This window comes from Vombatus ursinus, unplaced genomic scaffold, assembly GCF_900497805.2.
Source record: "Vombatus ursinus unplaced genomic scaffold, bare-nosed wombat genome assembly UNPS02000255.1, whole genome shotgun sequence".
NCBI classification, from domain to species: domain Eukaryota; kingdom Metazoa; phylum Chordata; class Mammalia; order Diprotodontia; family Vombatidae; genus Vombatus; species Vombatus ursinus.
Genome location: NW_020940033.1, coordinates 242,281 through 255,231, shown reverse-complemented (window position 1 = coordinate 255,231; position 12,951 = coordinate 242,281). Strand labels below are relative to the sequence as shown.

General features: G+C 36.0%; 1 protein-coding gene across 3 annotated transcripts in view; it reads right to left on the bottom strand.

The window, feature by feature from the left end:
- LOC114033145 (ran-binding protein 3-like) overlaps positions 1 to 12,951 on the bottom strand; it is a 63,783-nt gene that overhangs the window by 25,999 nt on the left and 24,833 nt on the right. For all 3 annotated transcript variants that reach the window (XM_027848618.1, XM_027848689.1, XM_027848744.1), the window contains 6 exons: positions 7,445 to 7,516; positions 6,709 to 6,854; positions 4,303 to 4,403; positions 2,916 to 3,000; positions 967 to 1,069; positions 236 to 360 (listed from right to left, as the gene is read on the bottom strand). In XM_027848618.1, coding sequence (XP_027704419.1) covers positions 236 to 360; positions 967 to 1,069; positions 2,916 to 3,000; positions 4,303 to 4,403; positions 6,709 to 6,854; positions 7,445 to 7,516 — 632 coding nt within the window. The remainder of the gene's footprint in view (positions 1 to 235; positions 361 to 966; positions 1,070 to 2,915; positions 3,001 to 4,302; positions 4,404 to 6,708; positions 6,855 to 7,444; positions 7,517 to 12,951) is intronic.

The following is a 12,951-nucleotide window of genomic DNA, read 5'->3' as shown; positions in this document are numbered from 1 at the left end:
TGAGAGGTAGGACCTATTGTAATACAGCATGCTAGGGTATCTTTTTCCAATAGAAACTAATTGTGAACAAGTCCTTTTCCCTTAAGAGGCAAAAATCCAAGTAAAATAGTGGTTCAGTCTAGTTCAAAGTCAATATTAATTCACAAGCTTTTTCCAGGAAAGATACTGCTGTCCTTCATCTTCAAAGATGACCCTTTCTGATGGTTATCAGCCATAGGGATGTTGACAAACTCACCTTTAATACATTACGTTCTTCTTCCTCTCCTGTTATAACTTCAATTTTCTCCAGTATACATTTTGGTGATGGCTTGGAGGAGAATGCAGCTGCTGATTCCTTTAGAGTTGTGTTTTTACAAGAGCCTATTCCCACAAGAAAATGAAATTAAATAATCTTCACACTGTGGTTATTTGCCATTCTTAGATCTTCTTTGTTGATATAAATTAATATAAGTATTGTTTTGGCCATCAATAACCTCTGTTTCCAAAACAATCTTGCTGCTACTAATTAAGCTCAAAGACTAGTTGAGTTTCTAAATAAAATCTTCTTACATGACAATTCAAACAAGTTAAAATTTTATGACATTTAACAATCCAAAAGGGTTAAATATTAATTTTATTTATTTGCATATATACATTATTTTAAAATACTTTTTAATCATATATGTGTTATCTGTATATTAAATTATATCTAATTTGATTCTAAAATATGAGCTACTCTTCTTTTTTTTTTTAGGCAATTGGGGTTAAGTGATTTGCCCAGGGTCACACAGCTAGTAAGTGTCAAGTGTTTGGTCTGAGGCCAGATTTGAACTCAGGTTCAAACCTGACTTCAGGGCCGGTGATCTATCCACTGCACCACCTAGCTGCCCAAATATGAGTTACTCTTAACAATACCCATGCATACGTGATCTCACCATAGACAAAATGTAGGAGAGAAAATGAAAAGCTTAGAAGCGGAATTCTTACTTGTCCATGAAAAGTGGAAGGGAAAAGACACAGAGGAAGTAAATGGCTTTTCCTTATTGTACAGATCCTTTTCTTGGTGAAGCTCAGTGGGTTTTTGTGGACTCTAGAAAACAAGATGCATTCTTTAATACTGTCCTTCATTTACACTAACAAAAGGTTTTGTTTTTACACATACACACACACACACAGATGTGTGTGTGCAACAATTTCTTTTTAATCAAATTAGCTTTTTCCTGATCAGTACCAGATAATGAAATAGTTATATGAATACCATTCCTGGTTAGTGAACGTTTATTAAACACTTTGTACCCTTGATCCCGTCTCCTACAGTCTCCTCTGGGAGCTCTCCCCTACAACCATTCCTTATTTCTCTCATTTACCACCTCTTCTTGTTTACTTGCCCTTTCCTCAATGCCTACAAATATGTGCAGGACTTCTCCATCTTTCATAAAACAAAAACCTCTCCACTTGACCTTGCCACCCACTTAAAATTCCATTCTTTATCTCTTCTCCCTTTAACAACCAAAATCTTTGCAAGCATCACCTACACTCTTGTGTCTCTTTCCCACTCTCTCCTTCACTTGTCAACTCCTTTCAATCTAACTGCCAATTTCTCCCCTGAAACTACTTTTTCTAAAGTTATCAACAATCACTTAACCCCTGTCCCATTTCTATATTTTTGATCTTCATCCCAGGAATGGATTCTTTCTTCCTTTTCTATCTTTAAAAGTTCCTCTCTTCCTTTCTAGGACCAATTTAGGTACCATTTCCTCTAGGAAGCTTCCTCTGAGTTCATGCCTAGGTGAAAGATATCTTTTTTCACTTAAATTTCTCTTGTAGCTTGAACCTCATACCTCTGTATTCATTTTTACTTTTCCTCGTATTGTTGTATCCACATCTGCCTTGTTGTTGCTCTACAGTATCTTACACTCAATATATCAAGGCTCTGTGACTTTATAGGTGCCAAGAGTCCCTCCACCTTGTTCTTATTGTTGTTGTTCAGTCATTCAGTCACATCCAACTCTTCATGACCCCATAGATCATAGTTTGCCAATATTGTACATGGGGTTTTCTTGGCAAAGACACAGAGTGGTCTGCCATTTCCTTTGCTAGGTCCCTCCACCTATCCAGTATGTAACTAAGAACTTATTTTTTGAGAGTTGCTAAAGGCTTAAACAGGTTAAGTGACTTGTCCCTGGTCCCATAGCTAAGGTAAGGTCTCGCACATAGCTGGTGTTTAATAAATTCTTGTAAAATTTAATGCGAAACCTTAAACCTTAATAGATTTAACATTGACTTAGTTATCAGAGCTTCATGATTTCCAGCACAGTACCTTGTACAAGTGGGTACTTAATAAAATTGGAATTATCAATCACTAATTCAATTTTTTTGAGTTTATGCCCCAGGAGTAAGTCACTCAAAAGTACTGCACCTATGTTTTCTATCCCCTGACATTTCAATGGTAATTATAATGGTTTTCATTGCTGTACTTCAACAGAACATTGTTTTGTGAAGATTCATTAACAAATGATTAAAAAGCAGTTTGCTGATGTTCAGTGCCATTGAAATATGCTAAATAACAATTCTATTACCAATTGAGCATATCTAAGTGTCTTTAGTCCTGCTGAGATTTACCTCCCCCCACCAAAATTGTGCCTTGATTAACATATGCCAAAGCACTTATATAACAGTATTGCAAATGTAATATACTGTAATTATGCAGCTCCTTTCCTTTGAGGTTTCCAAGCTATTATCCTAATAACTAGAACATGCTTCCCATGAGGTTCCTTTTGTTCAAAGGGGAAAAAAAGCTTATCATTTCATCCAAGAGAGCTAAAGAAAAGCATATTAGAATTTAACTATTGTTTTGATGATGTTGCTATTAGAAGCACTAAAATGAAAATTTTCTTATAAGTGATAATTGAATTCTTTGATAATTGAAATCTTACCAAAACTCTCTCATTCATGTTTTCTCCAAAAATGAAATTGGAACTATGGTTTTGTAATGAATGTCTGTCTTCATTTGGTTGACTTCTGAGGAAAGAAAGAATTTTTGAAGTATTATTTTTCAAAATGTGATGATATCAGCCATTCCAAATACATGTATATATTTTTAAAAAAGATGAAAAGACTGGATGACAATACAAATTAAAACTGAAAAAATCTATGTTACAAATTCAAAACACAATATAGTTAATATTGGATGATAGGTGATAATGGAAAGGTGACAAAAAGCAAAACTGTTGTGGATATTTTGAAGCCTCTCACCTCTTTAGTCTCTCTTCCCTATTTAGCTCTTTCTCCATTTCCACCCCCAGGAAGCCAGCACTGTTTCCTACAAAGTCTACCTAAATCTAAAGCAAAGAGCTCTGATAAGTCAATAATGCTTCACAGAAAATTTGCCTAATATCTTACCCCTAGGAGGAACATTAAAAAAAAAAAAAACCTGCAGAGATAGGGAGCCAAAAGGATTAAATTTCTGAAAATAGAATTTCAGCACCTGGGTCAGTGGAAATTTTTGAGTTGGGGTGAGTGGAGGGAAGGAAAGATATCACCAGCCTCTTCAAACCATACCTGTAGATACTAACAATAATCCACATTCATATAGCAGAAGGTTTTCTTACAACATTATGAAGTAGATAGCACAAATATTATCCCCATTTTACAGATGAGGAAATAGTGACTTGCCCATGTTCACATAAGTACAAGAATGGTACTCATAATAGCTCATGCTTATACAACACTTGAAAGTTTACAGAGCACTTTACACATAATATCTCATTTGGTTCTAATTACCTGTGAGATGTGTGATTAAAATATGATCCTATCTTATAAATGAGAAATCTCAGAGAGGTTAAGTGAGTTGTGCCTGGTCACACAGCTAGATCTAGGTCTCCTAACATAGCAGACCTATAGTTCAATGAAATATCTAGCTTGATTTTCTCTGCCTTGACGTCAAACAGTTCATCAGATAATACAGATAAAAATTACTGTGTTTTCTTTCCCATCTTCTTTCCTTTGTCAGAGTCTTGTGGAAGTAAAGCAATAACAAGAAAGTAGGAAAGAAAAAAAAAGATGGATTATCCAATAACTTGGATAATCCACTCCAAAATATATCAAAGTGTCAGTATTTTTTTGGTAGTTCAAAGTTCATCAAGAATCATTTCAGAAGCATGTGAAATAGACATGCATACACACAGATATAATGTAGTAATCTTAACAATCTATCTTTGTAATCTCAATTCTTTTTTCATGAAAAGTTAAAAAATAAGGGAAATTAGAGCAAAAACACCAGAAATTACTATTTAAATTGCTCTCCCTCCTTTATTAACTCACCTTATTGGGGTAAGACTTAAAAGATGTGAGCTAGTACATTTGACTAAGGGGTGAGTACTTGCTGAATTTTCACTCTGCATGTGAGGATTCTCTTCAGAAAGCTGAAAGAAAAAAATGCAATTCAGAAAAAAAAGATCATGTTAACTCTGCTTCTCAGAAAGTGAACTAGATACTAACCAGAATTTTACTGTTTTAAACCTTTTAACTAATCAATTTTTGCTTGCTTTGTGATCAAGTGTGGCCCAAAATTTCATATACCCTAGTCAATTAGCTGGGGAAATGATTGAAAGTTAAAGGAACCTCTTTGACTTTTAATTTTTAAACTAGTTAACAGAAGTTAATTTCTATGCCTGGATCAGTGATGTCACATGTCTAGACTGTAAGGCCAACACCATTATTTCTGAAAAAAAGCATGAATGAATGAATCCATGAAAAAAGCATTTATTAAGCACTTATTATATATAAAGTACACTGCTAAGTGTTGAGGATACAAATAGACAAGCAAGAGAGTTTTCGCTTTCAGAGAGCTCACAATCTAATGCGGGTGACAGCACATTTAAGAGGCTTTAACTGTGTGAGATGATGAGGCCCCATGTTTTTAAGGGTGCAAAGCAGAATGTAAAGTATCTTCTTTAGTGTCATTTCTACTGATAAAACTCACTGGTTTTTCATGTAAAACTATCTGATGGTGTCAAGGATGGTGGTTAGAACTTTCTTTTCTGAGTCTTCAGTAGCTGTGGGTAGATTTCATCTCCACATCTTCCTGAGATTGCTTCCCAAGATGAGGGCTGTGGGTATGGGACCTGTGGTCTGGGTGGTGTTACCACTCCCAGGGTTCTTGGTTTTACATATCCATTGATGGAAGTTGTTCACAAGTTTGTCTTGTTGAGGAAGGTAGGTCCTCCATAGCGATTGCTCCCCTCCGTGATGAGTGCAGGACCTGCACTGGAGGTAGGACTGGTAGTCAGAGGGGCAAGTCTAATCCCAAAGCTCTTGGGTAGAGGTCCTGGGCTGTCTTTATTGGGGTCTGAGGTGGTCGTTTTGGTGGCAGCGGTGGTTTATCCAGTGTGCCATGTGCAACCTCCTATATTTCCCTCAGGTTCCCTTTCTGCTTTGGCGAAGTTGACTTGCCTGCCCTATAGCATCAACATTGGCAGCACCATTGTCTTTATCTAAATTGGTCAGAAACCAATCTTCAGCTTTACTAGAAACCTTTTTACTCTTTTAACTAGTTAATCCTAATGTGTAAATATACATATGTAGATATATTTATATATTATCACTAAAATTTGAGCTGAAAGGCTCTGTAAGTCACTAAATTCAACACCCACCCCTACCTTCCCTCATTTCTCAAAGAACCTGAAGTCCAGATGGATCAAGTGATTTGCCCAAAGTCCAAAGCTAGCACTATGTCAGAACCAGGATTAATACCAAGTTAACTAAATTTTCATTGAATAAATAAAATTGACTGTTTTTGTTTTGGTGCTAACACCTTCATAGTGTTGCTCTCCTTGAATGAATGAAAACTTGATTATTAAGTGCTTATTATATGTAAAGCATATAATGAGGTGTGAGAAGGAAATAAACCAATCCTCAACAGTTAAATGGAAATAGACTTCTTGACTAGGGTCAAACCTCCAACAGGGCCCTTTCCTACCTTTTTAGTTTTCTTACACCTTACTATGTTTCTAGAACTCTGAGATCTAGCACACATCACTCTTGTCTCCCAGCTGTGCATTTCCTTTCATTGTCCCCCCAGGCTTAGAATGCTGTCCTTCCTTACCTCTGCCTCTTAGTTTGCTTCAAGTCCCAGCTAAAATTTCACCTTTTACAAGATGTCTTCCCTTGAATGCTAGTATTTCCCTCTGAGATTATTTGCAATTTTCCCATATATTTTTTGTTTGTATATAGTTGTTTCAATATTGTTTTACCTTTTAAAAACTAGGACTGTCTTTTGCCTTTCTTTGTATCCCAGAACTTAGCACAGTACCTGGCACGTAGTAAGTAAGTAATAGATGCTTGTAGATTCAATGTGGGCTCAGAGAGCCCAAAGGCAAAACTGTAAGGTAAGCAGAATTATCTTCCAAAACCCATTCCCAGGAGCATACTGTCTCCACCTTCTTAAGGTTCAACCCATCCCAGCTGTGACATTTTATTACTGGAACTCCTTGCTTTGATATTCCCTTACTTCATTTCATCATCGCTTCAAAGCTCTCCCTGGGTGATAATGAGTGGGGAAGGGACAAACTAAACCTTCTTATCATACAAACTAGCTAATGTAGTTCCAATAGAAACAGATAACATTATTTGGACACAATTAAGATATCCACAGAAAGACCCCTGTAGTGATTCAATGTAATTCAACTTGATATACATTTATTATCTTACAGAAGTTATTTTTCTTACCTCATTTTTTGATTTTTCACTGGTCTTGTAAAATTCCATGGCCTTGGCATGCTCAAATGCATTTCTTTCTACACATCTCTGAGATTGAGGTGGTTGCAAAATGGCAGGTCTTAGAATGCGACATTGTTGACTACGCTCCCAAGGGCCTTAATAACACAGAAGGATAAGTATAGTTTTGAAACAAAATGTGCCCACCAATTTGGGGGCCAGTAAAAGGCAAGGTTTCTCCAGGAAAGGAAGGGTTGAAACAACCACATTTAATCCTGATTCACTCCTTTCTTTGTCCTATCTAGAAGTCAAAATAAGACAAAATAAAAAATACCCCCAGTATGAAGGGCTAACAATTTACTCCAGGACAAGTACACCATACTCATCTAATACTTGACAACAAGGGAAGGATCTGAATCAGCAAGAATTGTCTTTGACTCTGGTTTCCTAAGATATAGTCAATGAAAACCTTCAAAGCATGTTAAGCTATAATGGTGACTACACAAAAAGGGGCGAGAGGTAGGGGACAGAGCTTAGAAATAGGAAGATCTATGTTTAAGTTCCACTTCTGACCCACACTAGCAGAGTGACCAAGGCAAAGTCATTTACCCTTTTAGTTTCCCAGGTGACTCTCTAAAACTATAAGTTATAGTCTTGCAGGAATAAAGATATTTGACATGAGAGAGTTCCTCTATGTTGATGAACTTATAAATTCCAACCAAATAATAAAACCAAAGTGACTACATACCTTTTTCTGTCCTGGCCGTGTCAACATTCCATTGTGAAGCAGTTGTGGTCATGAAAACATTATTTTTCTTAACTGTAAAATAAATATTTAAAGCACTTTTAAATTTCTTTGATGACTTAAACAAAACAAAGAAATACAATCTATTACACATATAACCTTTAACCGTGTGTTATGGTTCAGTTATTTTTTCAGTTGTGTTTGACTCTCATTCGGGGTTTTCTTGGCAAAGATATTGGGGTGGTTTGCCATTTCCTTCTCCAGCTCATTTTACAGATCAGGAAACTGAGGCAAATAGGGTTAAATGACTTGCCCACACGGCTAGTAAATGTCTGAGGCCAGATTTTAACTCATGAAGATGAATCTTCCTGACTCCAGGGCCAGGACTCTATCCACTTCACCATCTAGCTGCCCTAACCTTTAACCACACCATCACCCCAATAAACACACATTCACAGCTACTTATGTTTTTTAGCCCCAGGGAAAAAAACACTAGATTTGGAGTCAGAAGATGGGTTGAAAATTTAGCTCTGCCACAAATGAGCTGTGTGTCATTTCCCTTTTCTAGACCTCATTTCCTCAGCTATGAGACAAAGAATGAGGTTGGACTATGATCTCTAAGGAGGCCTCTAAGTCTAGATCTGTAAGTAAGACTATATGCCCTGAAAATAAATTTCCATCGGCAATATATTGGGCAGGTTGGTGTGGTGGAAAGAATACCAGATCTGGAGTCAGTGGATATCAAGCTTTGAATCCTGCCTCTGACATTTAACTGGGTAACCATTTAAATTCTCTGAAATTCAGCTTCTTCATCTGTAATATAAAGTGATGGGTAATAATAGATACCACTTACATAGACATTTAAAGTTTGCAAAGCTTGCAAATGTCATCTTATTTCATCCTCACACCAACACTTGGAGATAGGTGTAATTATTATGCACATTATACAGATGAGGAAATTGAGACAAGAATATTTAAATAACTTTTCGACTGTTACACAAAGAGTATCTGAGGCCAGATCTAACACTCTATCCGTGCTACTATCTATTGCTTCTAATGCTTTTAAGTATCCACCATAAATTGTGAGGAGCAAGAGATTATGTACGTAAAACACTCTGTAAACCTTCACGTATTATATTGTTGTTCAGTAGTTTCAGTTGAATTTGACTCTATGTAACCCCATTTGGGGTTTTCTTGGCAAAGATACTGAAGTGGTTTGCCATTTCCTTCTCCAGCTCATTTGACAGATGAGGAAACTGAAGCAACCAGGGTTAAGTGACTTTCCCAGGGTCACACAGCTAGTAAAATATCTGAAGCCAGATTTTAACTCAGGAAGAAGAGTTATCCTAACTGCAGGCAGACACTGTCCACCTAGTTGCCTCAATGTGATATATATCTATATATACATATATATAGATATATATGTGTATGTGTTATATTATATATACATATATGTATGTATATATGTATAGATATGTATAATTATATAATTATATATGTATGTAATATATGTATAATTAGCCACTTTCTTTGTAACTCTTTTAGATTTCCATTTATTTTATGTTCCCCTCCCCTTAGAAGATAAACTACTTGAGAACAGATTGTTTCTTTTTTGTTTGATTATTTTTATATTTTTGTCACTTAGCAAAGTGCTTATTGATCTCCATCTTTAACAGTAGTCATTTTATATACTGTTTCTGCTTGCTTTTCTTCGTTATTTTATATAAGTCTTCATAAAAGTCTCCATATCCATTATTTTAATGGCATCATAACATTCTCTTACATCGATTATTTAAAACATTTTTTTGTCTGTGAAAATATGATTTGCTTGCTAGTTTCTACACTCTGGGGAGGGTCTAGCTGTCCTGTGGTAAACTCACCAATAGATGTCGCTATTGGCATTGAAAAAACAAATAGGCAGGCTGACTTTGTTGCTTAGGTTAGTTTCTGTCATTTTGTTCCTAAGTGAGATAAAGCTAAAAAGTTGGTGGATAATTGCAATTACAGGCTCTTGTTGGGGAGAGGAGAGAGAAGAAATAATATACTAAAGAAAATCTTAGATTATGAGGGGTCTGGTCTGAATGGACAACTAAGTCTCTATCATTGTGAATAGCAAGACCATTTATGTAGCACTGTTAAGTGAATGATCAATTAATCCACAGAAATTGATGTTTCTTTTTACGTTATCATATACTGGCAATTCTCTAGGCCTGGAATACTCCCCCTCCTTCTCTCCACCTCCTGTCTTCTTCCCCAGTTTCCTTCAAGTCCCAGTCAAAATCCTACCTTCTATAAGAAATCTTTCCTGATGCCTTCCAATAACAGTGCCTTTCCCTGACTGATTATCCATTTTATCCTATATAGGTAGCTTGTTTATACATTGGTGTTTCATGATGTGTCCTCTATTGGAGAGTTAGCTCCTTAAGATCAGGGACTGTCTTTTTTTTTCTTAGTATCCAGAAAGCCAGGCTCATAGTAGGTGCTTAATACATGCTAATTGATTGACTGACAATACTTTGATGAATCTACAATCTCATTGATAACAAATAGAACTCATGTTATGTGGAACATGGATTAGAGAGGGGAAAAAAACATGAGTCAGAGAGACCAATGAGAAGGCTATTTCAGTAGTCTGGATGAGGTAATAATGGATTAGGGTGGGTGACTGGGTAGAGAAAAGGGGACAGATGGGAGAGATGTAGGAGTTTGTCAACTGGTTAGGTATGTAGGGTGAAGAAGAATGAGGAATTGTGGATGACTCTGAGGTTGTAAATCTGGGTAACTAAAAGAATGGTGGCACCCTCAACCAAAGTAAGAAAATTAGGAAGAGGGGTGAGGTTTTTTTTTGGGGGGGAGGAATACTGAGTTTTGAATCCCTACTTTTCTTCTAAAATTCCATTCAAATACCACCTCTTCATTAAGCCTGTCCTGAGTCCTTTCAGATGTTAGTGCTGTCACCTCCCTTAAAAATCACTTTGTATATATTCTGTACACACACATATATACGGTTTCTCCCAAGTGAAAGTAAGCTCCTTGAAGGCAGGGACTAAATTTGATTTTTGTCTTTGTATTCCCACCACCAAGCATAGTACCTGGCATATAGTAGATAAATGTTTATTTGCTCACTTAATAGTAACAATAACTGTCATTTACATAGTATTTTTAAGATTTACAAAGTGCTTTGCATGCATTATCTCATTGGGTCTCCACAATAACTCTGTGATGTACATGCAAGTATTATCCTTATTTTACAGATAAGGGAATTGAGAAACTGAAGATCAAACAGATTAAATGACTTGCTCTTGTTCACACAGCTGCTAAGTGTTAGAGACTCAGTTTGGGGCCAGATCTCCCAATTCCAAGAGTAGCATGCTATCTACAATATCAGGTTGTTCTAAGAGGTGTTAAAAGATGGACTCTTTCCACTAGAGCAAAATGCATGCAGACCTTCTCATGTTTTTCAGTTCTTGGTGGCACAGAAGAATGCTGGAGTCAGAAGACCCAAGTTCAAATCCCACTTTAGACTCTTACTAGTTGTGAGACCTTGGGTAAGTCGTTTAACCTCTGTTTACCTTAATTTCCTCAACTATAAAATGGGCATAATATTAGCACCTACCTCCCAGGGTTGTTTTGTTTTGCTTTTAGGCAATCAAGGTTATATGACTTGCCCTGGGTCACATAGCTAGCATGTGTTTAAGGCTGGATTTGAACTCAGGTCCTCCTGACTCTAACACTAGTACTCTATTCATTGCACCACCTAGCTGGCCCTCAGGGTTGTTGTGAGGAACAAATGAGATTATATTTATGAAGTACTTAACACAGTGTCTGACCCATAGTAGACACTATATAAATGCTTATTCTCTCCCCTCCCTCTCTTCTTTCCTTCCATAAATCTCCTACAGATGATCTAACACACCAGAGGCTTTCAGATTCTATTATTACACTTCAAAAATATTAGAACTCTTCAATTCTTCAAAAAATATGTAAGGTGGGTTATTTTCTGTTATTTTTAATAGAGCTCCACATGTGAAACGCGCAAGCAATATCAAGCAGCCTGTAGGCCAGTGGTTCTTAAAGTTGTGACCTCAGGACCTCTTTAAGCACTTAAAAATTTGTGAGGACCCCAAAGAGCTTCTGTTTATGTGGGTTATATCTAACGATCCCATATTAGAAATTAAAACTGATAAAATTTTAAAATATTTATTAATTCATTTAAAATAATAAGCTCATTATGTGTTAGCATAAATAACATATTTTGATGAAAAATAAGTGAGAAGAGTAGCTTTTACATATTTTTGCAAATCTATGTAATGTCTGGCTTAATAGAAGACAACAAGATTCTTGTATCTCCTTCTGCATTCAATTTGTTTAGATATGTTGTTTTGATTGAAGTATATAAAGAAAATCCATCCTCATATAACTATGGAGTTGGAAAAGGGAGGAGGATTTTAATAGTCAAATAACATTCAGTATTATTATGAGAATAATTTTGATCTTGTTGACCCACTGAAAGGGTTTACTGACCACACCTTGAGTATTCCTGCTGTAGGCATTTCACAAATATTAATGGAAAAACATGGAATTGATTTGAATTATGGAAGAAAATATGAACTGAGTTCTCTAAGTATAAGCAAGCTTACTTGAATGGAGGGTGGGAAGAGATTCACTATCAGTTTGCTTTGACAGTGTTAGTTCCTCCAATTTAAGGTTTAGATAAATAGCTCTTACTGAGCTAATACTGAGTCTATATAGATATGAGCATACCCACTTTCTGTAGTTCATTCCTCCTAAGAGGTTAAAAATTCTCTTCTTAGTACAACAAAAAGAAAAACTACTACTAGTACTACTACCATTACCAGTAATACTAGTACTACTACTACTACTAGTCGTGTACTACTAGAATACTAACATCAACTTTTCCCCTAGTGCTAATAATCTTTTCTAATGTTTGTACTTTGCCAATCACATAGTAGGCAGTATAGGGTTGTAGAGGGTGTATGATCTGGAATCAAGAAAAACCTGTTACATAAATCTTCATTCTAATATTTACTTACTAGATACGAGTCTGGGCAAATCATTTATGCTCTTTGAGCTTCAGTTTCCCTGTATGTGAAACAGAAATAATATTTGTACTATCTACATTACAGTGTTGTTACAAGGATGAAAGGAGATAACGTGAATTACTTTGTAAACTTTGAGTTATTACTTAGATTAATATCCCTTTAGGTAGGAAAAATTCTGTCTCATTGGTACCTAGCATATTATTTGTGATCAGTAGTACCAATAGGGTCATGAAGAATAGGGATTTCATTTGTTTTACTGCATTTATAGTTCCTAGTGTTGATTCACTCATATTTTTAAAACAGGGCACATGCTTTTTCTTATTTGGTAAGGTTGGTTTTTGTAGTGTGTATCATATAGAGCAGACTATATTTTAATTAGGGAAGCTAGGTGGAGCAGTGGTGGATAGAGTGCTGGTCCTAGTGTCAAGAAGACTCATCTTCATGAAT